At 34.6% G+C, this 23,976-nt stretch overlaps 2 protein-coding genes across 11 annotated transcripts in view; one reads left to right on the plus strand and one right to left on the minus strand.

The window, feature by feature from the left end:
• clec19a (C-type lectin domain containing 19A) overlaps window positions 1–12,687 on the plus strand; it is a 31,950-nt gene extending 19,263 nt beyond the window's left edge. For 4 of the 5 annotated variants that reach the window (XM_073943169.1, XM_073943162.1, XM_073943156.1 and 1 more), the window contains 5 exons: window positions 115–177; window positions 1,322–1,499; window positions 3,629–3,722; window positions 5,970–6,102; window positions 9,503–12,687. In XM_073943169.1, coding sequence (XP_073799270.1) covers window positions 115–177; window positions 1,322–1,499; window positions 3,629–3,722; window positions 5,970–6,102; window positions 9,503–9,579 — 545 coding nt within the window. In that variant the 3' untranslated portion in view covers window positions 9,580–12,687. Of the gene's footprint in view, window positions 1–8; window positions 178–1,321; window positions 1,500–3,628; window positions 3,723–5,969; window positions 6,103–9,502 lie in introns of those variants that run through there. The other variant, NM_001328076.1, reaches the window with a different exon arrangement.
• Window positions 12,688–16,147: 3,460 nt separating this feature from the next.
• The window catches only part of syt17 (synaptotagmin XVII), a 40,363-nt gene continuing 32,534 nt past the window's right edge, over window positions 16,148–23,976 (minus strand). For 2 of the 6 annotated variants that reach the window (XM_073944562.1, XM_073944561.1), the window contains exons 8-10: window positions 21,875–23,844; window positions 16,835–16,969; window positions 16,148–16,504 (exon numbers count right to left, since the gene is read on the minus strand). In XM_073944562.1, the coding sequence (XP_073800663.1) occupies window positions 23,648–23,844 (197 nt within the window). In that variant the 3' untranslated portion in view covers window positions 16,148–16,504; window positions 16,835–16,969; window positions 21,875–23,647. Of the gene's footprint in view, window positions 16,505–16,828; window positions 16,970–21,874; window positions 23,845–23,976 lie in introns of those variants that run through there. The other 4 variants (XM_009299558.5, XM_001922473.9, XM_073944565.1 and 1 more) reach the window with 2 other exon arrangements.

Below are 23,976 nucleotides of genomic sequence, written 5' to 3' on the forward strand. Positions count from 1 at the left end.
ACACACACCCCTAATCTCCACACACACACACACATATGCACACACATACACACACTCCAGATCTCAATCTCATCTCTCTTGCATTAAACATGCACTGTTGGGAATTGTTTTTAGCCCTACTGTTCAGCGGCTTCTCAGCGTGGGCTCTGCCTTCAACTAACATCAAGATCACACAAGGTGAGTGCCACCAGAGACAAAGACTAGGACACAACGCAGACACAGATAATACGCTTTAATTTGCTTCATAGGGAATACGCAGGCCAAAGCTGAACCAGAGCTGCTTTGCCCAAGATGCTTATGTTTATGATGTGTAGCTTAACTTCTGTTGTGCAGCCTGTTTGTCTGATGTGACATTCATTTTATGCTTGAAATGTTTTTCATAATTGATGTACAAGGGCTCAGACTAACAGTGAAAGTATCTTTAAAGGTTAAGTATGACTCAGCAGGCAAGAAAAGTTTTCTTGTAAATGACATTATGTTGGAAAATCACCGTAAGACAAAATAATCTAATTGCTTTTCTTATCTACAATGTCTCAACACTGCAATTCATTTAACAATGATGCGTTTAAGAAGTCTTTTCTCCACTGGCATTTTTAATGTAACCTTTAAATAGTGTAATTATACATTATTAGTGAAAAGTGTATCTTATAATTGTTTTTAATACAAAACAGACTTTTTAGCTGTTGCTAAGCTTGAAAGTTTATAGAATGCTGGCTGTTTCTGTGAAAAGGAAACACTGACTGATTTCTATTTGGTAATCGGATACTTTGCAGGTGATGTTTCAAATAACGTAATGCATCAGTGGTGTTGTTTTTGCATTTGCATTTGAACAGCTGGGTTAAAAGAAATAGTTTATACCAAATATATTCTATTAAGGAATAGAAAACCACAATCTACGTTTATTTATTTCTCTCAGGACATCCAAGATGTATATGATGCTGTTTCCTTATAGTTGAAGAGTCTTTTGCATTTGAACAGCTACATTTATTTTAAGTTAAATAAATGTCTTTACTGCAACTTTAGATCAATTTATTGTGTTTCTGATGAATAAAAGTATATTAAACTCCTAATTACCTTGGTCCAACCAACATTGTAATGAACATTCATGAGATGGTACTTCATATAATATAACATTTATGGATGCAAATGTATCTAAACATCACTAAACTAACCACCATTAGTGAGCCAAGTTGGCCTGATTTAGATCCTAATACGTTTTCCTGAAGAAAAAAAAAAAAGCCTTGTGGTGTACAAAATAATCAATTTCATTCAATTAAGGCAACCTATTCCTGTAGGCTAATATCATTCCCGTTTCCTCTAGCATTGCCTATGCAGCTCTCAGACTCAAACCAGCCTGTGACATGTCCACTGTTCTGGACTGAATTTGAGGGTTACTGTTACCGCTTCTTTCCCCTGAACCGCACATGGGCTGAGGCAGATCTGTACTGCGCTGAGTTCTCAAACGGACACAAATCTGCCAAACTCACCTCTGTCCACAGGTAGGATTGCCCTTTATTATTTATTACCCCGCATTACAGGCTGCCCATCATTTGTTCTTATATTTTCATAATATTTTTGAAATAATATTTTATGTATAAAGTTATTAAATTATTGTAGCCATCCTGTGAAATTGTAATTCGTTTTAAAATATTTTCCAAATAATGTTTAACAGAACAAGGACATTTTGTTTAAATTTAAATCTTTAAATAGTATTTACTTTATTTTATTTAGAAATACATTTTTCTTCTAGAGAAAGTTTTATCTCTTTGAATTTGTCTGGAATAACAATATATACAGTTAAAGTCAGAATTATCAGCCCCCTTTGATTTTTTCTTTCTTTCTTAAAATATTTCTCAAATCATATTTAACAGAGCAAGGAAATTTTCACAGTATTTCTGATAATATTTTTTTCTCCAGAGAAAGTCTTGTTTGTTTCATTTCATCTAGAATAAAAGCAGTTTTATTTTTTTTACAAACCATTTTAGGGTCAAAATTATTAGCCCCTTTATTTTTTGATAGTCTATAGAAACCATTGTTATACAATAACTTGCCTAATGACCCTATCCTGCCTAATTAACTTAATTACCCTAGTTAAGCCTTTAAATGTCACTTTAAGCTGTACAGAAGTGTCTTGAAAAATATGTAGTCAAATATTATGTACTGTCATCATGGCAAAGATAAAAATAAATCAGTTATTAGAGATGAGATATTAAAACTATTATGTTTAGAAATGTGTTGAAAAAACTCGCCGTAATTGGGGGAAAAATAAACAGGGGGGCTAATAATTCAGACTTCAATTGTGTATATATATATATATATATATATATATATATATATATATATATATATATATATATATATATATATATATATATATATATATATACACACACACATACAGGGCTTTACATTAACATCCACCAACCCGCTAAATGCGGGTAAATAATAGCTCTGGCGGGTTAGACAGACATCTCCATTCCACAAGCCACTTTCATAGCAAAGAAATTATTATAAATTAGTTGTTAAAGCTATTGAACGATGTAGGTGTGAAGTCCAAAGAGTATGGCGCAAAAGCATTAAGGACATGTCTGAATCCACTTTCACCATTTTAAGGATAGAAAAATAAGCTTTGCACCAAGGTGCATGGTCTAACAGGGTTGTGCTTATTCTCTTAATGAGTTATGGGTTTGTTTTGAGTATAAAGTGCATTGAAAAACTTCCCTTGGGATGAAGAAGGCATGGAGGTAGTGGTTTTTATATTTATGTAGAAAACAATAATTTTTGTAACATTTTGATCCTTTATTTTTTTTTATATGTAAAGATATGTGTGTATTACTGTACATCCTGTCTGTAGTAAACAATGTGTCGATTTTGGGTGCATAGTGCACAACTAAAGTGTTTTGTGCTGGACTTTAGGCCAGCTTTTAGTTGGTCAACATTGCAACTCTCCTAAACTCTCCTAAATGAGCCAAAAATAGCAAGTCTCCAACAATGCGCCTTAACACACCTCCTTTTTAGACCGGCACACCCATGAGTTCACAACGTGGCACAAAAGCTAAAAATTATGGTTACACTGAGGTCAAAATGGCCTTTTTGTGCCAGCTGTATATGATAGGGCCCACTATGTTTAAAAATGCTGAAAAAACATCTCTCAGTTAAATGCCAATTGAAGAATACTTGAATAAGAATACATTTTCACAGGACGGGCAATACTTTTGTCAAATATAAATGCCTTGTGTGTTTATACAATCTTTTGACTAAATAAATAAATTTCTAACATTGTCCAGATTTATTGTGTGAGAGAACTGTCTAAATGAATCAACTGCAAACCATTCATCACATTTTGACAAACACCGTATGGCCCATTACATAGATCAGAACAGTGATTCATTCACTGCTCGCTCAGATAGAAAACACATGACTTGACTGATAAATTATTTTTAATATAAATGGTAATCTGACTCGTACAGATTTTACAGCAAAATTTCACTGGTGGTCTTAATGATGACCCAATACGCAACATCTAACTCCACAGTAATGCTGAGATGACACGATTTGTCTCACAGTAGTAAAGGATTTTGCCAAACGTCCCATCAAAACATTAATTTTCCAATAACTTTCTTCATAGCTGGGAAGAAAATGTGTTTGTCTACGATCTTGTGAACAGCCGTATGCCAGGAATTCCAACAGATATTTGGATTGGCCTGCATGACAGAAGACAGGTAAACACGATAACATTTTGTATTAAGTACAAACACAACACATACCCACACAATGTGTTTTATGAATGATTCATTAGTGTTTTATTTACTAGGAAGCAGTCATAACGAGAAACATAAGCAGCTGCATGTCTGACACAGCTTGTGTGTGTTATAAAAAGCCAAGCCCAGCCTGTCAAACCTCCCAACAATAATTTCACCAATGGAAAATATAGTTGGTCAGAGTGACGTTTAATCATTTCCAGACACATTTGGGTCTAACAAGTTGAGGTAGATAGTTTATGGATGATGTTATAACAGACACTCTGATCTGTAATGTTTCTCTTAGAATTTGGATTAAAGGGATAGTTCACGTCAACATGAAAATCCTGTCATCATTTACTCACCCTTCACATTTTCCAAAGTAGTTTGAGTTTCTGAATTTTCTGTTGAACACAAAAGATTAGGCAATTTCATTTCTATAGCACTTACACAATGCTAGGAAAGCAGGAAACCTGTAACCATTAAAGAAACACCACATTTTTTTGTAAATAGGTTGTTTACAATAGCCTAGAGATTTGAAGAGTTTAGATGCAAGTACCATCTGAAATTTTTTTCTACAATGAACATTTTTCTTAGCCTTTGTGTTTAATTTCATGTTAAAAGCGATGAAAAAATAAGTTATTTGCTGTATAAGTTGAATTACTAAACCAAGACAGAAGCCTGAGAAAAATGCTAATTTTAGAAGAAAGTTTGAACTCTGAACTCTACATTCATCATTTTTAATACATTCAAGTCAATCTCCGGGCTTATCAAGAACATTTTTAGCTTAGCTTAGCATAAATTATTGAATCCAATTGGACCATTAGCATCTTGCTCAAATTCAAAAAAGAGCTTTGATCATTTTCCTATTTAAAACTTGATTCTGCTGTTACATCATGTACTAAGACTGCTGGAAAATGAAAAATTGCTATTTTCTATGCTGATATTGCTAAGAATACTCTCATTCTGGCATAATAATCAAGGAACTTTGCTGATAGCTGCAGCAGACGCAATGACTTACCTGTCGCTGTTACAGTTACCTCACTGGGTACTGTTTCAGGCACAGCTTCGTATAGTAGAGGGTGTAATTTAAAGTTGAAATGAATGTTCTATACCTTTAAATAAGACTGAGAAGTAATATTGTAATTGAGATTGCATGAGAGAATGTTCGGAAAGAGAAAAGAGGAGAGAGACTGAGAAGGAAATCGCATGATGTAATCTGATGTGGTTGATTTATGATGTTCACCCCCGTATGTTTAATAAATCATGGGTTAATGCCTGCCGATCGAGCTCCGTGTGTCTGTCTTGCAACTAAGCCAAAGAACCCATGAGTCTGCGTGTGGTTAGGAAGGAAAAGTAACAGTACGTTACAATATTATTGCATCTGAAAGTAAAGTTAATTGATTATTTTGCTTGAAGAAAAGCAGTGGTTCTCAAACTTTTTTCATCAAGTACCACCTCAGAAAAAAATTGTCTCTCCAAGTACCACCAAAATGAGCAGTGGTGAAATACAGTAGCATAGTAGTCCCAGTAAAGCAGTTAAAACTCTGCACAGTTTAAAAAACGTGGTAGATTACCTTAGAAATATAGGCTATATGTCATATATGGCATATTATATACATAATTTTTGGTAAATTTTGAAATATATGTAGCATGTACATGACATATTTCATTCCTCCACGTACCGCTAGAAGGAAGCCCGTTTACCATTTGTGGTACACGTATCACAGTTTGAGAACCACTGAATTAGAGTATTCCAGTATAAAAAAATATACAAAATATTTTGAATAAGCAAGATGCTAAGGGTTTAATACGATTAAATGATTCATGCAAAGCTAAGCTAGAAGTGTTTCCGCAAGATCGAGAGATCGATTGAATGGATTCAAAAATGTTAAATCTCAAATGTTCAACTCTAGGAGACTTGGAAAATAAAGCTATTTTCAAAGAAGTGGAGTGTTATTTTAACTTAAATACTAGGAAAAACAAATAAGTCAATAACATTCTTAAAAATATCTTTCTTTTGGGTTCAACAAAACAAAACAAAACAAAAAACTGGTTCGGAACAAGTAAAGGATGAGTATAAGGAATGCCCGAATTTTCATTTTAGAGTCAGCTATCTCTTTAAGCTCCAAAGTCATGCTGGGCCAGATGACTTTAATTATCACTTGAGGGTTAAAGGGTAAGGAGCAAGCACACGTAATAGGGCTGTTAATTATCGTTTGTTGGCAGGAGGGCACTATGGAGTGGACAGATGGGTCACCCTTTGAGTACAGTTACTGGGATGGAAATCAGCCAGATGATGGGATTCATCGCATCCCTGAGGAGGAGGACTGTGTGGAGATTTGGTACAGACAAAACAGTGGTGAGTTAGCAGCAGACTGATTCAATAACTGTTATGTTTATATAACACTGATTAAATTGATTCATTCGGTACATAATATTTGAGACTCTATCCAGATTAATCATTTTACTGTAAAAATAAAGCCTGGTTGCCTTACATTTTTAAGCTGAATCAAATTCAATTAGAATGAGTCAATTGACTTTATAGTATGTTAAACTGACTTAAAACAGCTTCTGTAACTTATAAAATCAAGTTAAAACATGATTAATTTAGATTAATAACTTACAATGACCTAAAAAATATGCTGTCAGGACTAATTGACCATGTACTTTTTTACAGTGTTGTTTTGAGCAAAAAAAAAATAAAAAAGATTATCATACATTTTTTTCCATGAGATACAGAAGATACCAACTTTAATGTCATTGATTGTAACAAAAGTTAATTTGTTACCCTGGACCACAAAACCAATAAAACTGTAAGTGTCAATATTTTGGAAAACATGCCCACACACTGAAAAAAAACCCGGTTGACTTAATTTTTGTTGTTGAATCAAATAAATGTTTGCAACAGTTGAAGTCAGAATTTATATCTTTTTTTTTCTTCTTTTAAATATTTCCCAAATGATGTTTAACAGAGCAAGGGAAATTTCACAGTATTTCTAATAATATTTTTTCTTCTGGAGAAAGTCTTCTTTGTCTTATTTTGGCTAGAATAAAAGTTTTTAAAAACCATTTAAGGTCAAAAGTATTAGCCTCTTTAAACTATATTATTTTCCGATAGTTTACAGTACAAACCACTGTTATACAATAACTTGCCTAATTACCCTAACCTGCCTAATCAAGCGAATTAACCTAGTTAAGGAAATGTTTTAAATTGGTTTAGTTCTTATCTTTCAGGGAGGACCTTTTCTATTGAATTGGGTAACTTTTTTTCCTCATCTGCACGTTTGGAGTGTGGTGTCCCCCAAGGTTCAATTTTGGGCCCAGCTCTTTTCTCTATCGACTTGCTTCCCTTGGCGGCAATTTGTAAGAAGCATAATGTAAGCTACCACCTCTATGCTGATGATACTCAGCTTTACTTGGCCATTAAAATGGGAGAAAATTCTGTTTTACAGTAATTTTTCACCTGTTTTAACGAGATTAAGGAATGGCTGGCTGGTAATTTCTTACACTTGAATGAATCAAAAACTGAAGTAGTAGTGTTTGGTCCTCCGAGTGTCTGTAAATCTACAATTAATAAATTAGGTTCGATCAAGCCTAAGGTCCACAGTCACGTAAAAAATCTTGGAGTTACTTTTGACACTGAGTTAAAGTTCGACAAGCAAATAAACTCAGTCGTCAAAAGTGGTTTCTATCAATTAAGGAACATTGCCAAATTGAAGCCTTTTCTTTCTTTTAAAGAGCTGGAAACTATCATTAATGTTTTTATTATGTCAAGACTGGACTACTGTAACTCTTTGTATTCTGGAGTTTCACATGCATCAATAGCTTGCCTGCAGCTGGTTCAAAATGCAGCTACTAGGCTTTTAACTGGGACAAAAATTTTTTCAGGTATCTCACCAGTTTTATTATCTCTTCACTGGCTCCCAGTCCAATTTAGAATTCAATATAAGTTATTGCTACTAGTTTTTAAAAGTTTGAATGGTCTGGCACCAATTTACATCTCTGAGCTTCTTCACTGGCACACTTCATTGAGGCCAATCAGGTCTGAAAACACGTTTCAGCTAGTTGTCCCCAAATCACGGTTGAAATCAAGAGGTGACAGGGCTTTTTCTGCTGCAGCCCCCCGACTGTGGAATGGTCTGCCTTTACAGATCCGGTTATGTTCTTCACTTGGTGCTTTTAAGTCTCATCTAAAAAATCACCTTCTGTCTCTTGCCTTTGATTGTAATTAATTAATTTTAATCTGTTTTATATATTTTGCACAATTTTTATATATAGGTATAGATTTTGTATGCTGGTTGTTTTTTGGTCAACTTTGGTCAACATCTGTTGTTTTTAAATGTGCTCTATAAATAAAGCAAACAAACAAACAAACAAACAAACAAACAAACAAACAAACAAACAAACAAGGTTTTAAACGTAAATAGGGGGCTAATAATTCATGAGGGCTAATAATTCTGACTTCAACTGTACACGAATCAAACTGACTAAATGTATTAAGTTAAACTTTGTATAAGTTAAAAATTTAGTTGAAACCTGATTAACTTAAATAAAGGAACTTAAAAATGTCTTGACTTTTTGTCATAATTTTTTTTACTGTGCATGACATCTGAATAAATAAGCTTTCTGTTGATATAATGTTTGCTATGATTACAGTTACTGTATGTGAAAATCTGGAATATGAGGGTGCAAAAAAAAATCTAAATAATGACAAAAGTCTTTAAAATTGTCCAAATTAAATTCCTAGCACTAATAAAAAATTACTAAACTAAATGTATATATCAGATATAATATTTACTTAATATTTTAATGTTTTTGACATAAAAGAAAAATTATTTGGACCCCTACCATGTATTTTAGGCTTTTGCCAAAAATATACCCATGTAAAATAAGACGTTGTGTGGTTCACGATCACATTTACCAATAAATCTAGACAAGAATATTTAAATGAAGATTCATTTCACGACATTAAAAACCCACGTTTCCTGAAAACAGGAACAAAAACGGGTGTAGAATCCAAGTGCAGAAATTCTAATTGTCATTTTAAGTCTTTATACATTGTCAGCAATGACAATGAATATGACATATGATATATAAGTATGATTAGTTATTCTTGTTTATATTTGACTAAGTACATGTCGGCATAAATATTGAATGTTGTGTCAATTTTACATTATAAGGCATGAAGCCTACGCTGCTACTCTGAAACATTAATCGGAAACAGAAAGCAGTTGAAGGATGGCATTTAAATCAATAATTGTAATTAATCTGACTCCATTAAAGTTGTTATCAACATTAATAAAGAGAAAGAATCTCAATTCCTTAAAGCAGGCAAAGTTATTTAAGTTACCATACTCTCCTCAATAGTAAATAGATTGTATATACAAATATCACAATCAGATGTATCGTGAATGGTGAAAGGCACAGGGTTACTGTAAGACAAATGGCAGACATGTGAATAGAGCTGTGAGGAACTCCTGTGCTTGAAATGTCTCGGTAGTCCTTCTTAGAAGTAATAGCATATAATATTTTCTCAGTTTACAACATAAATTTCTAAGTAAATTAAATCACATTTGTATTAAATGGTGCAAACACCAAATGGTATGTCCCCCCCCCCCCCCCCCCCCCCCCGTTATATTTTATTATATTATATGTGTCATTTCAATACATTTGATGAATTCAACTTACTGACAGTGCCAAAAATGATACAGAATATCAAGAAATGGCGTAACAATTTTATATCTTTCCATCTTTTGCAGCTCTGAGGTCTTGGAATGACAACAACTGCGATAAGGCTTTTCCATTCGTCTGTAAGATTCCAACCCTGGAAAACTAACCACAGATTGTTTATCAAGTTCATCATCAACAACACTGACACTAGGAACAAAGTGTCCGCAGATCTAAATCCCTCCATCATAGATGGGCTCTTTCCAGCTCTACTATAGGCTCTTCACATGCACTTCTGTCCCGTCTCCTGCCCCCATCACTGCTGTCATAATGCTGTTTTCTGGCTCCTCTGAGGCAGTGAGTCATGACACACACATTCCTGCATTTAACGCTATTAGAAATGAACTTTTTGTTTCCCTCTCCAGAGGTAGTTGATTATGTGGGCTATTCTAGAATTGCGGGTACATTGAATCTTTAGCATGTTCTATTAGTTCTTAAAAACAAAAACTTTATTGAAAACGTTTTGAATAGCATCACATATTCTATCGATTATCTCTAAAAAATAATGTTTGAAATTTGTGTTTACCATTTTGAAAATATTAACGTAAAGATTTACGTTAGATATACCTATATTTGACCGTCTCTGTCCCTGAATCTTCAATTATCATGAAACTATTGTCTAGTTGTCATCTTTTTTGTGTTTACTCTACTAAGTTGAACAAACATTTGCATGAAACATCTATTTTCTGTATTATTTGTAATTTTGGTTATAAAAAAAAAAAGATTTGTGTCTGTTCCTTTTCATTCTTGTCAACTCTGTTACATCAGTTATATAAAAAGGCATACAAATTTTTAAAGCAATAACCTCCTAGGGCTTAGTGGCCACATACATGGACAGCACATTTTAGATCTTAAGTGGATATTTAAAATACTTTGAATGCTTTATATTTTGTTCCAGACATACAGTGTCATCCTACAACTGCTTTGCAGCATAGGAAATGTTCCAAACACTATTTTTAACTGTCCAAAATGGGCAAAAAAATGTCATTTTTTACTTTCTGATAGTCAGAACATGTTAAAAAAATATGAATGTTTTAATGATGCATTAAAACACAGTCAGGATTTATGGAAATTCGGACCACAAGTCCACATATATGGACATCATTTTTTCAAATTTTTCTAGTACAACATATCAAAAGATGATACCTAGGTTTTTTTCTAATAAGGCTCCAATAAGCCCAAATAGCAAAGAGAAATTAAAAATGCATGTAAAAAAACAGCTTGGGCCTTAAGAGGTTAATAGAAAAAGCATGTGATTTGCTCCAAGTGGTCACAAAACTTCAGAAGGCATTTAATTCCTCTCATTCATTATTGTTTGGGATACACCAATAATAGATTTTCAACTCTGTTATTGTGAAATTTCAGTTAATTTAATTTCATCTACTTTTTAAAAACAATAATATGATGAAACTTGATAAAATTCAGTCTTAGAAATGTCATGGTATCTATTTTGAGGTTATCATCTTGAGCTAACGCACAAATGGGTGGAAAATATCAAGTCTGTTAGCGGTTCAAATAATAATTTAAACAATAATTAGTAACAAAATCAAAGTTTCTCAATAGGATTTAAACATTATTTGATATTAATAATAGATTTAGTTTTATGTAAATTGTTCATTTGTTGTATGTCATTCTGGTTTAAGGAAAATGAATGGAAAGTGCTTGAATTGTACCCGCAATTCTGGAATGAGTCCAGTGTTTAGATTAGGTATTGATGTTGGGGATATTCTTAAAAATTACTGTTATAAACTGTCATGCTGTACATGTATGACATAGATAGCAAGTAGAAATTCTAGTGTCCTACAACAGTAAATGGAAACTCACCCATCATCATGTGGCTGATAATATTAAGTGGACATTATTTGCTTTTTTCAATGTACAGGTTAAAAATATCTATAAATGAGCAATTTTCCATATTTTGTGAGTCGTGTTTTTATTTTTCCTGTTTATTTATGCTGTTGAACTGCATTATGGGACTTTGATCTTTCTTCCAACAACTTTTAACCTTGAAAAGTTTGAAAAAGCAACATTTATTCACATTTGTAATAGTTTTAGGTGATAATATCTGGTTTGGTGTTGTATATCAAGGTATACAAACCTTGCAATAATCTGCCAGTACGTTCTCTGTTATTTTACAGACAGATTTTTCTATATATTATTTCTCATACTAAAATGTGAATTAAAGTCACTTTATTAAACTGTAGAGTTGAATTTTCAACATCAATAGTCGACAGAGCAGAGGTCAAGATCCCATTATGCAATTTACAATCGTAAATAAATGGAAGACACATGTAAATCACAAAATACAGAAACTGTTATGAACAGATATTTTTTAGAGTGAATTTTTCAGAAACCCCAAATGTCTGTTTTTAATGAGAAGGTGGTCACATTTTTAACGTTTCACAGACAGGAATGTTAGCTGATGTTACGACTCCTGAGTCTGGGTCTGTCAATGTCCATTTATCTATTGCTGACCTAGAAGGTGAGATTGTGAAGGGTTTAAATCTCTGTTTACTGCAAAAGTTCAAAAGTCAGACCAAGCTTAACCTCTGCCGACCTTTTCCACTCTTCTCTGTAGTTATAGGCCTTGCCAATTAGTGACTTTAAAAAAATCTCTGTTCTGATCCACACAGCTGCTAGGAGAGCACATTTTTATATCTGCATCACTCTCAGAAAAATTGTAAATGTAAAAATTCAGTTTTTTTATTTTCAGAAAGTTCAAAGTGAAATGATTACTGAATATCATTAAATAATTTTTTTTTAAAAATCCAAAACAAATAACAGATTGTGGCAGAGTTTTGTTTATTATTGCTATTTTACCTTGTTTTAATGTGGGCTTTTCACTATTTTTGTCATAATGTGTGTTTGCAGGACTCATACCCATACCAAATAAGTTTACCATAATAAAAAATGCATGCATATGGAGATAGATGTGTGATGCAAATGTTACAGTATGTTAGTTTATAATAGTTTATAACACAATACATCCACTATCATCAAATAAATGTTTATTTTTTAATGTTATCAGTATCAAATGATGCAGAAGATATCTGTGCATTAGGGGAGTTTATTCTAGAGGGAAAGGCAAGATGTTGACACTTGTAGGAGTTTTTCATTATGAAAAAATAGAGGACATTAGAAATGTATTTGTATGTGCTTTTTTTTTGCAATTAATATTTTTAATATTTTAAAATAAAGTGTTTGTTTGTTTGTTTGCCCTTTGCTTTTGTAAAATTCATAATTTCAAAATTAAATTAAAGTGACACATTTCTATAGCTGTGCATCCTTTGTTTATAAATTACAATACTTGCTCATAAATCATGCTCCACTTACTAAACCAACTAAAATCTGCAGCAAATTACACACTTTTGTTTCTGAATTAATAATGATTGTTGAGTTGACCTTGTGTTCAGTATATTATTTTAGTGTTGTTTAGATATTCTAATGAGTCATGAGACCATAATGTTCAACAGAAACTCCAGATGCATCTGATCTCTGTTACCCTGATGAAGGCAAGCGTTTGCCGCAAGTGGTGCTCGCTGCAGAGCCATTTGAGGAGAGCTGAGCTCCAGCGAGGGGGAGCTTAAGCTTGAGCTCCACCTTTTTTACACTTCTTCTACGAGTGATGTCACTGGGGGTAGGGTTAGGGGTGGGGTTGGTGTACGCATTAAAACAGCTTACAGGAGGAGGAGCGACAGCTCATGCTCCCCCTCGCTGGAGCTCAGCTCTCCTCAAATGGCTCTGCAGCGAGCACCCTCTCGTTTGCCGAAACGCATATGAGCAGTTTTAATGCAGTTTAAATGACACCAACATTTTAACAATTTATAAAAGATTTATCACTTTCTGGCTGGCCATCGCATGGTTGTAAATATTGAGATTGTGATTTTTTGAAAGTATTACAGAGCTTTGTAAATGTTTACTATCACCATTGGTTGAGTCTCCCAGTTTGATAGAGCGCCTGGACCCAGAAGCCGATTTGCGTGACATCACAATTAAAGGGCCATGAAACCCCCTGTTTCAGCAGGGTGTATTCACACCTATAGTTTGGAAAAAGTCAGGAAAGTGGGTGTGTCTAGCTCTGTTTGAGTGGGAGTGTTGGGGGAGGGAAAAGGGGAAGGGTTTGAAATAAAAAGGAAGTTTCCATTAGGGCACTCGCTGATTTTCACCGAGGAAAAACAAACACATAGACGCAGGGGAGAAAGACAGAAACTGTGTTTAATGACGGTGGAATGTTTGATACGGCACATCGTGTAAGAGAAAAAAAAAAACTCTGCATTTCTCTGTAACTCAGATGCGCTTGGTAGGTCAGAAAGCCGTGTGTGTGTAGAATCCTGTCAAAAAATGCTGCGAAAATTAAACACGACGGTCGGCAATAGTTTGCTTGCAGTGTTCACATGTTTACACTCAGAGAGCAGCATTTACAGCGGATCTTTCAGTCCATAATATTGTAGTGATATTAACGTAAACTAAGTAACTGTCTTTAAACACTGAAAGAATACTGCTGACGATACAAAATATAACTATAACTAAAATGAACAAAGAAAGGGCACTGATCGCACACACTTACCAAATCTGTAGAGACAGGACAATCAATACATACTGGAGCTGCGTCTTTTTTTAAAGGAGACGAGCAGCAAATCTGGATTTTACCATTTCCAGATGAGAAAAGCTCTCGAGTAAAAATTTTTCCGTACAAACGTATTTCTGCTGCGCGTCACGTGCACTGTAATCCACATGTGAGTCCAGCAGCGCTCTTATAGAGAGAATCAAATCAAATCAGAAAATGAAAACAAAACCTTAAAAAAAAAAAGAAAACAACACTGACGACCCGTATCTCCAAACAATTCTTATTCTTTTCCCACTTCTTTTGGCAACACATGTGGCATCTCTCTGCCGTCTGAACACTGTTACAGGTACTGTCTTTAAAGCTAGCATGCATATTAATGAAGTTGCAGCGTATACATAACAGAGCGTGCTGATTGGTTTGAACCAAGTCTTACTCATGAATAAATGCAACACACTCAGAGACGTAATAAGGCACTTCCAGGTACAGACGTCCAGTCTACACGCTGGAATACACACTAAGATCTCATGGTCATGACGCAGCTTCAAAAATTAGTTTCAAACCGGAAGTACGAATTTGCTCGAAATAACGCAAAAACAACCGATTTTTACTTTTAAGGGAAATATATGTGTCCTAGTAGTGTTTTTAGCAGTGTGGGACACATATACGACTGTCAACAACTCAAAAAATGTTTTTTGGTGTTTCGTGACCCTTTAACAAACAGATATCCACCACAAAAACATAACGACACAAAAATCTGAGCTAAACCCTAAGAAATAAAGTGTCCACCACAGTCTTAAAAAAGTGTTTCTTAATTGTAAATGTAAACCATTTTTGTGAAACTCATCTGAAAGAGAGTTTTATTAAATAAAGTTTTCAAGTAAAGCCCTCAGCTAAAAGCTTTCTGAATAGGAATGCTGATGCCCATGACACAATGCTTTGGAAAACCATTATTGAAATATGTCAAGAGGAGTGCTGCAGTTTCTGGAAATGATCTCATTGGTAAACAGGTTAGTTTTGGTCATTATATGCCTGACACAGACGCGGGTCTCAGGTGGACAGTAAGGTTAAGCTGTTCCCCTGTCGAGTAATTACATGACCCTCATTGTAATCATTTCTGTGATTTAATTAGTCCATCGCCAGGGTCTTTAACGCAGTTCCACAAATATTATGGTTTAAGCAAACATTGAAATAACATAATGAATGTTCTGTCAGGAAAAATTCTAATGATCATCCAGTGATGTTCAACCCATTTCTCAGTGAATATAGGCAATGTAATTTGGTGCATTTAAACAAAACAGATTCATTGAACATATATTTATTAAAATAATAGTCACCAAACCTATTTAGAAATTATAAAAGAATACAATTAAATTTAAGCAAAATATTGAAAGAAAACTACAACCCACAAAATTTCAACTAAATTCTCTTTTTTTTTTGTTTCTCTTGACTTTTCCTCTTTTTATTAATTTGTATTTATTAGTTTTCTATCACGGCGACGCAGTGGCGCAGTGGGTAGCTCGTTCGCCTCACAGCAAGAAGGTTGCTGGGTTGCTGGTTCGAACCTTGGCTTAGTTGCCGTTTCTGTGTGGAGTTTGCATGTTCTCCCTGCGTTCGCGTGGGTTTCCTCCGGGTGCTCCGGTTTCCCCCACAGTCCAAAGACATGCGGTACAGGTGAATTGGATAGGCTAAATTGTCCGTAGTGTGTGTGTGAATGACTGTGTTTGGATGTTTCCCAGAGATGGGTTGCGGCTGGAAGGGCATCTGCTGTGTAAAAACTTGCTGGATCAGTTGGTGGTTCATTCGGCTGTGGCGACCCCGGATTAATAAAGGGACTAAGCTGAAAAGAAAATGAATGAATGAGTTTTCTATCACATATAAATTTGGGTGTACTAGTTTATGCACTTTTATCGTAAGTTTTTTTTAGATAAGCTCCAGATTTGGCTTCAGTACTGACTAATATAATGTATATGCATAAATACAGTGTTGTACAGCTTCCTATTAAAAAATATGATCTTAAAAGATAGATTTTTGAGGGGTGTACTCATATATGCTGAGCACTGTATGTATGAAAAGATTCAATAAATGTAAAACAAATTACAAAGCGAAGAAGCCCAGTAACAAACATCACTTTAATGCATTATGGAACAACCAAAACACACTTTCCTCACACACCACAGCTCTCTGAAGGATTCAAACATTACAATCTCTGTGAAAGAGACCTTTAAAGGGATTCTGCTGATCAGAGGTCTGCTTCAGTTCATTTCTTACACATAATAATCCCATTACATGGACAGAATGGGCAAAACAAAACGTAGATTCACAACAGATATGGAGATGGTGAATTGAAAGGGACAGTTCACACAAAAATTTTAAATCTGTTATTATTTACTCCCTTGACTTGTTTTTTTCTGTTGATGTTTTGAATAATGTTGACCATTGACAACCACAGTGGCAAAACCCTTACGCCCTATTCACACGGGGCGTCAGCGTCAACGCTTCCCATTCACTTTGAATGGGTGACGTCAGGCGTTGCCGAACTGCATTGTGGATCTGTCGGCGCCGCTTCAGAAGCGTTCCTCGCTGCAGAAGTTGGGACCAGCTCAACTTTTCAAGCGCCGACGGAAGCGTCAGCCAATCAGATCGCTGTATGCAAATACACCAGCTCAGACAGTGGCCTATTGCTGACTGAATTTCATTGGCTGACGCTTCTATGACGATCGTTTCAGCTCCAACTTCAGACACGCCCTCTGTCAAGCGTTGACGCTGAAGCCCCGTGTGAATAGGGCGTTACAGTTACCAATTTTCAACATTTCTTTAAAATATTTCCTTTTGTGTTTACTCAAACAGGGTTGGAACAAGTCAATGGTGAGTAAATGATGACAGAATTGTCATTTTTTGGGTGAGTTATCTTTTTAAAGCTCAAACTGGATTCCTGGAGGGCCGCAGCTCTGCACAGTTTTGCTCCAACCCTAATCAAACGCAGCTGATGCAACTAATCAAGGTGGTCAAGACTCTTTTGAACACCTCGATTATTTGGATCAGCTGTGTTTGATTAGGGTTGGAGCAAAACTGTGCAGAGCTGCGGCCCTCCAGGAATCCAGTTTGACATCTATGCTTTAAAGAAAAAAGTTAGTCCAAAAGCGAAAATTTGTCTAAGGCCATGCTAGATATAGGTGACTTCAGCAGAACGTTAAAGAAGATTTTTTAGTTGAAACCCAAGTCTTTGGTGATTATAAAATGCAAGTCACTGGCACAACAAGAGAGAAACATCAAATACAGATCAAACAAAATGAATATCTGCACTGTAAAACATATCTGAAAAAGAGCAGTTTTCTGTATTTTATGATTAATTTAAAAAATAATAATAAAATTCCCATTTATTTAAGTTTTTGAATGTCTTGAGCTTTCCTCTAACAACTTTTAATGTTAAAAAAATGAAAAAGTGACTTTTATTAATATATATTTTTTGTAATTTAAAGCGATATTTTCTGGCTTGGTGTTATATATTATGGTACAAAAACTTGTAATAAATTGATAGTTTATTTCCTCTTATTTAACAGACATATTCCTCTACATATTATTTATTATACATTATATCATTTCAAACCACTAAAATGTCAATAAAAGACACTTTGTTAAACTACACAGTTTTATTTTCAACATCAGAAGTCGACAGAGCAGAGATCAACTTCCCATAATGCAACCCACAATTGTAAATAAACAGAAAACGCTTGTCAATCACGAAAACGGTTAATTAATGGGTATTTTTTTACAATATTTTACAAATACCAGAAATAAAGGTACAAGGGCTGTCACTGGGGTAGTACATTTTCAAAAGGTACACATTTGTACATAAGAGTCCTTAGTGGTACCTCAAAGGTACATATCAGTACCTAAAATGTACCTTTGAGGTACCACTATGGACTCTTTTAAAAAGGTACTACCCTAGTGACAGCCCTTGTACCTTTATTTCTGAGAGTGTGTGTGGCTGTTGTTGATACAATGAGGTCAATACTTTTACTTAAAATACTTTAAGATGAAAGATCATTCCAGAATAAAACTATGAACATTTTACTCAAACTCGTACCTAACATGTCCAGTAAACCCAGAACAACTGAGAATTTTCAAGTGGTTGTTATTATTATTTTTCCAAAGCTGTATGTCTGCCAACTAAGCCTGGTTTCTCTCAAGGTTTTTTCCTTCACTTTCGTCAATTGGTAAAGTGTGTTCCTCACCACTGTCAGCACTGGCTTGCTTGGTTTGGGACTTGTGGAGCTGAGCATTGATGGATTTGCTCTTCAGTCTTTGGATTTTTAGCAGTGAAGTTTAAACCACACTGAACTGAACTGAACTTCAACACTGATAACTGGACTGACAGTTTCAATTTACTATAATCTTCTATGTTAAGCTGCTTTGACACAATCTACATTGTAAAATCACAATAGAAATAAAGATGAATTGAATTGAATGTCCACCACAGACAAAATAACAGTGACATGGAAATCTGAGGTAACTCAGGAGAAATTATTTATCATTCTACATTTGTCCACCAAATGAATTCAACGTAGCTCCTGCTGATACTTGGTGTAATGAAAATGTTATTAATTTACAGCGCTCGAGAATGATGGGAACATATTGGCAGCAGTGACTGGTTTTAATTTAGTTTTACCTTCATGAAAAGTCCCAAAGTGCTGATAGATGTTAACTTGCATTTTATAAATCACCACAACAGTCACCTCTTGAAAGGTGAGTACATATACAGAACATTTGGTGAACTATCCCTTTAACATTTTTGATTTTATACTAAAAGTACAATGAAGACATGATTTGAAAACTAAAATCTCTCCATCAATGAAGTCAACAGCTTTTTCCACTTGTATCAGAATTAATCTAAACTCTACGCATTTCTTCTTTCCCCCCACATGTATTTCAATATGTGTTTGTTCAATTCTCTGTACACAACCTAAATTATAAATATATACAGATGTATTTTAGAGATAAATATAAATCCATTATTATATGCATTTTTCCATCTAAATAAATAAATAAACATCTTCACTGGCACAGCTTCATTATTATCATTATTAATATTATTGTGTCATCATAACCACTCTAATCAGTTGCACTGTCATCTACATTACCAATGACATTGGTGGAAACATACAATCGACTCTTAACCTGAAACAACCATTTATCTCTAACAAATCACACACAGTTAAGATTAAGACAGATGTTTTGAGTCTGATTGCACTTTGATTCTATGCTAACCACATATTTTTCCTCATTTATATCCTATTTATGCTTATGTACTTCGTAGACTGACTGAGAAAGTGTTACGACAAAAATACAGCTCCAACATGTGGATAATACGTTATATGAACTAAACTTGGCAGAAGCGTTGGCCTAAAGTGTAGAGAATCAATCTACACTTTCCAGGCATGACTTAATATTGACAGAGCTGTGAAAGCATGTTCACTGTTGTGCAGACACACGAAGACTAATGCACTTACACAGTGATACAGACTGTTACAGAAACCCTGAGAGGCCATGCATTATTATTTATATATTTTGTTGGAAGTCTTTTGACTTAACTTTCTTGTGATCTTGAAATAACGAAAATCTTGATTTACACTAACCGGCCACTTTATTAGATACACCTTACTAGAACCTGGTTGGACCCTCTTTTGCCTTCAGAACTGACTTAATCATTCATGACATAGATTCAACAAGGTACAGGAAATATTCATCAGAGATTTTAGTCCATTTTGATATGATAGCATCATGCAGTTTCTGCTGATTTTGTTGGCTGCACATTCATGATGTGAACCTCCCGTTCCACCACATCCCGGGTGTTCTATTGGATTGAGATCTAGTGACTGTGGAGGCCATTTGAGTACAGTGAACTCATTGTCATGTTCAAGAAACCAGTCAGATGATTCACGTTTGAATCATGGTGCGTTATCATGCTGGAAGTAGCCATCAGAAGATGAGTACACTGTGGTCATAAAGAGATGGACACGGCCAGCAACAATACTCAGGTAGGCTGTGGCGTTGACACAATTGGTACTAATGTAGTCGCAGGATGGATCCATGCTCTCATGTTGTTGTCAATTTCTGACTCTACCATTCGAATGTCACTGCAGAAATCGGGTATCATCATACCAGGCAACTTTTTTCCAATCTTCCATTGTCCAATTTTGAGGAGCCTGTGAGAACTGTATCTTTGGTTTCCTGTTCTTAGCTTACAGGAGTGACACCCGGTGTGGTCTTCTGCTGTTGCAGCCCATACACCTCAAGGTTTGACATGTTGTGCGTTCAGAGATGCTCTTCTTCATACTATTATGAAGTTATGTTATTTGAGATACTGTTGCCTTTCTATCAGCTGGAACCAGGGTGGCCATTCTCGTTTGACCTCTTGCATCAACAAGCATTTGTACATACAGAATTATTACTCACTGGATGTTTTCTCTTTTTCTGACCATTCTCTGTAAACAAATACACATATTACCTTTCTTCCCCATTCTGATGCTCGATTTGAACTGCAGCAGATCGTCTTGACCATGACTACATGCCTTAATGCATTGAGTTGCTGCCATGTGATTGGCCGATTAGAAATTTGTATTAACAAGCAGTTGAACAGGTGAACCTATTAAAGTGGCCGGTGAGTGTAAATAGTCTATATACATTTTTCATTAATACATATTTGTTGTGTGTATTTAGCCTAAAGGGGCTAAAAAATTTGTCCCTAAAATGCTTTTTAAAAAATTAAAACTGCTTTCAATGTAGCCAAAATTAAAAATAAGACTTTCTCCAAAAGAAAAAACATTATCAGACATACTGTAAAAAGTTCATTGCTCTGTTAAATCTAATTTAGGTATGTGTGTGTGTGTCACACACACACACACACACACACACACACACACACACACACACACACACACACACACACACACACACACACACACACACATACAGTACATACAGTACATACATACAAACTGTCAAACTTTTTTAATAGTGCTTTAATAAATACAATGCTACATTAAAATAAATAATATTACAACCTCATTATTTAAATATAATATTTTATATATTTTATAAATATAATATTATAATATTTTAAATAAATAAACAAAATTACAATAACTTTGGTGCTTTTTTCATAACCGTATCTAACTCCTGTTAAGTTTAATTTTCAAATCTTTTTATTTATAGCATCTTTACTAAGATCTTTAGTATCTAATGATTCTTCAAAAAAAATTCTAATTTGATTCCTTTCTGCTAAAGAAAAAAAGTATTTGATGCTTAATATTTTTTGTGGGTGGTTTGATGTATTTTACAAGAAGCTTTGAATAATAGAAACTTCAAAATAACAAAAATAATTTAGTTAAAAATACATGTATTTTAAATAATTCATGTATCCATGACAAATAAACATATACATTTATTTTAATAATGATAATTTTGGACTCCCCTCCACCTTCCCCAACTTTTGAACAGAAGTATACTTATTTCCAAAGCTATGAAAAAAGAAATAACGTGATCTAGTCAAGATCACCAAATAAAAAATAAAAAAACCTTTGGTACTTTCATATCACCAAAAAATTAAGTCAAACTTATGAACAATTAACCATACCTGGCCTTTTAGGTTTTCTGTCGGCCTCAGCTGCCATAAGAGCAAACAATCACCAAACATACACTCACGGACACTTAAACACAATCATAGGTCAAAATATGCACGGAGAACAGTAATACAGGTCACAAAACACAAGCTTTGGTGTGAAGTTTGACTTTAGACATTCAAAATAACCAACTGTGTTGCTAGATTTCTAAATACCTGCAATCATATTGAAGTCTGAAAAAAGAAACAATATGATTATTAAAACACTGCAGACCAGACTCTGGACACCTGAGCAGCCTGAATCTGGCTGACGATCAGATGGTGATGAGATTTCTGAGCTCCAATGTAAGATAGTATCAATGTGATAAAAAGAAAACATGGACAGCAGGCTTCTGCTCAAATGCGGAAACTCTGATTTTCTATGATCTCCCCATTACAGTAATGGTAAAAGAGAACAAACACAAATCACACTAGGGGTTTTTCACACTGCGCTTAACCCTGAGCTAACATTGTTCTAAACCCTGGATAAAGAAGTGTTTCACTCTCGTAAGTTAAACCAGTTCAGTAACAATGTACACTGAAAAAAAATGTTATAAATGGTTATATAACTTAAACCAATAAAAACTAAAAAGCTTGCTCCAAACAATGTTTTCTATGTATGAAAAGTATTTTATTAATCCTGGTAAAAAGATTACTTTTCTTGTTGATTTCTTGTTTAATTACATTTATGCACCACTATATTTTTGATTAAAAGAGCTAATTTGTTCTAATACATATTTCCCAAACTACAAACAATATATTTTTCACATCCTGCACCACAATGTTTAAATAGCAAAGGTGTTTGCACACATTTATGCACCCATTGGTTGAGTTGTTTTTGGTGCATTGCTACTTCGGGGCAATTGAAAAAGACCAACTACAAGTTGGTCTAAAGTAAATGGTGTCTTTTTCTGTTATTTAAGGAGTTAAGTAGTGATAGGCAGGTCCAAAACGCATCTACATATTGCTTATTACACACTCAGGGATGTGCAACAGCACACAAATATCTTTAAATATAAAAAAACACCAAAGGATTAAAACGTAAACAAATATCATTATTGTCTACATATAAAAACAGCTATGCATTGCCTCGTCTTCACCTCAGGCGGCTCTCACTTGTGAAGAGTTCAGTTTTTCCGTTTACAAAGTCTGTTTGTTATTAGCAAATATGTTATGGCATGATATTAACACGCTCTTAAAGGGAATGGGAGATGAGACTCTTTGACTGATTTAATTACTTATCTTAATTCTCTTAATCACATTAAGAACAACACCACTTTAGGATCATGTGCTGGGTACGCCGACTGTTTTACCTGTTCTTAAAATAGCAAAAGTGGATTCGGGCATTCCCTAAGTGTACCTGCTCAATTATTATTAAAACAGAGCCATTATTGTGAATGATGGCATTGATGACGTTGTTGATCATTTCAAGATGGCAGAAGCATCGCTGAGTCTTCGATATATACATATTTTTAGAGATTAGACTTTTGTGTTTGCACATTATACAGTTAAAAAATGTTGTGTTTAAGTTAAAAGTGTGAAACTGTGGACACATTCTATGTGAGCTGTTTTTAAACCCACACTGCAATGGTAAATATCTGTATTGAAAAATAATATGTTGTGGAAAAATTATTACTACATGTTTAACAACCAACAAGAATGAACAATATGAGAAGTCAGCTTATGAATTCTCACTATTAATTGTAAGCATTGTGAAATGCAAAGCAAGATAACGCAGTATTCAGTTCATCCAGGGTTTAGAATGACCCAGGGTTAACGGTTTTGAGTGTGAAAAGCCCTACTGAGACAGAGCCCACCATTCTGTAAAGAACAGATCTATCACTATATGATTCAAAACCATTAAAAATAACACAGAAACCTTCAAACGCTCCCAGATATTTGTGTTTTAAGTTCCTCTATCCCACCTTCAGTGGCTGTCCCATGTCAGTATTATGTGACCTCAAGAGATGCAGGAGAGACGCGGTCACACTCAGCTCGGGAGCGCAGACTGTGCCACTGTTCCACTGGGGTTCGCTGGGAGCTCAGCAGTCGACGCCAGTGTGTGGTTTCCTGAGGCCCGCTGGAGAACTGGCCAATCACAATACGGCCAACAAAATCGTTGCTACTCTTCACGTTGTGCCCGTAAACTAAGAAGGAAAAGACATAAAGTCAGTTTTATATGTGGAGGTAGTTAGACGAAATGTTAAATGATTATGGATGATAATCCTTTGTGAAAATTTTTTTTGTGTTTTTTTTTAATTATAATACTATTATAATAA

This window comes from Danio rerio, chromosome 3 (genome assembly GCF_049306965.1).
Source record: "Danio rerio strain Tuebingen ecotype United States chromosome 3, GRCz12tu, whole genome shotgun sequence".
NCBI classification, from domain to species: Eukaryota; Metazoa; Chordata; class Actinopteri; order Cypriniformes; family Danionidae; genus Danio; species Danio rerio.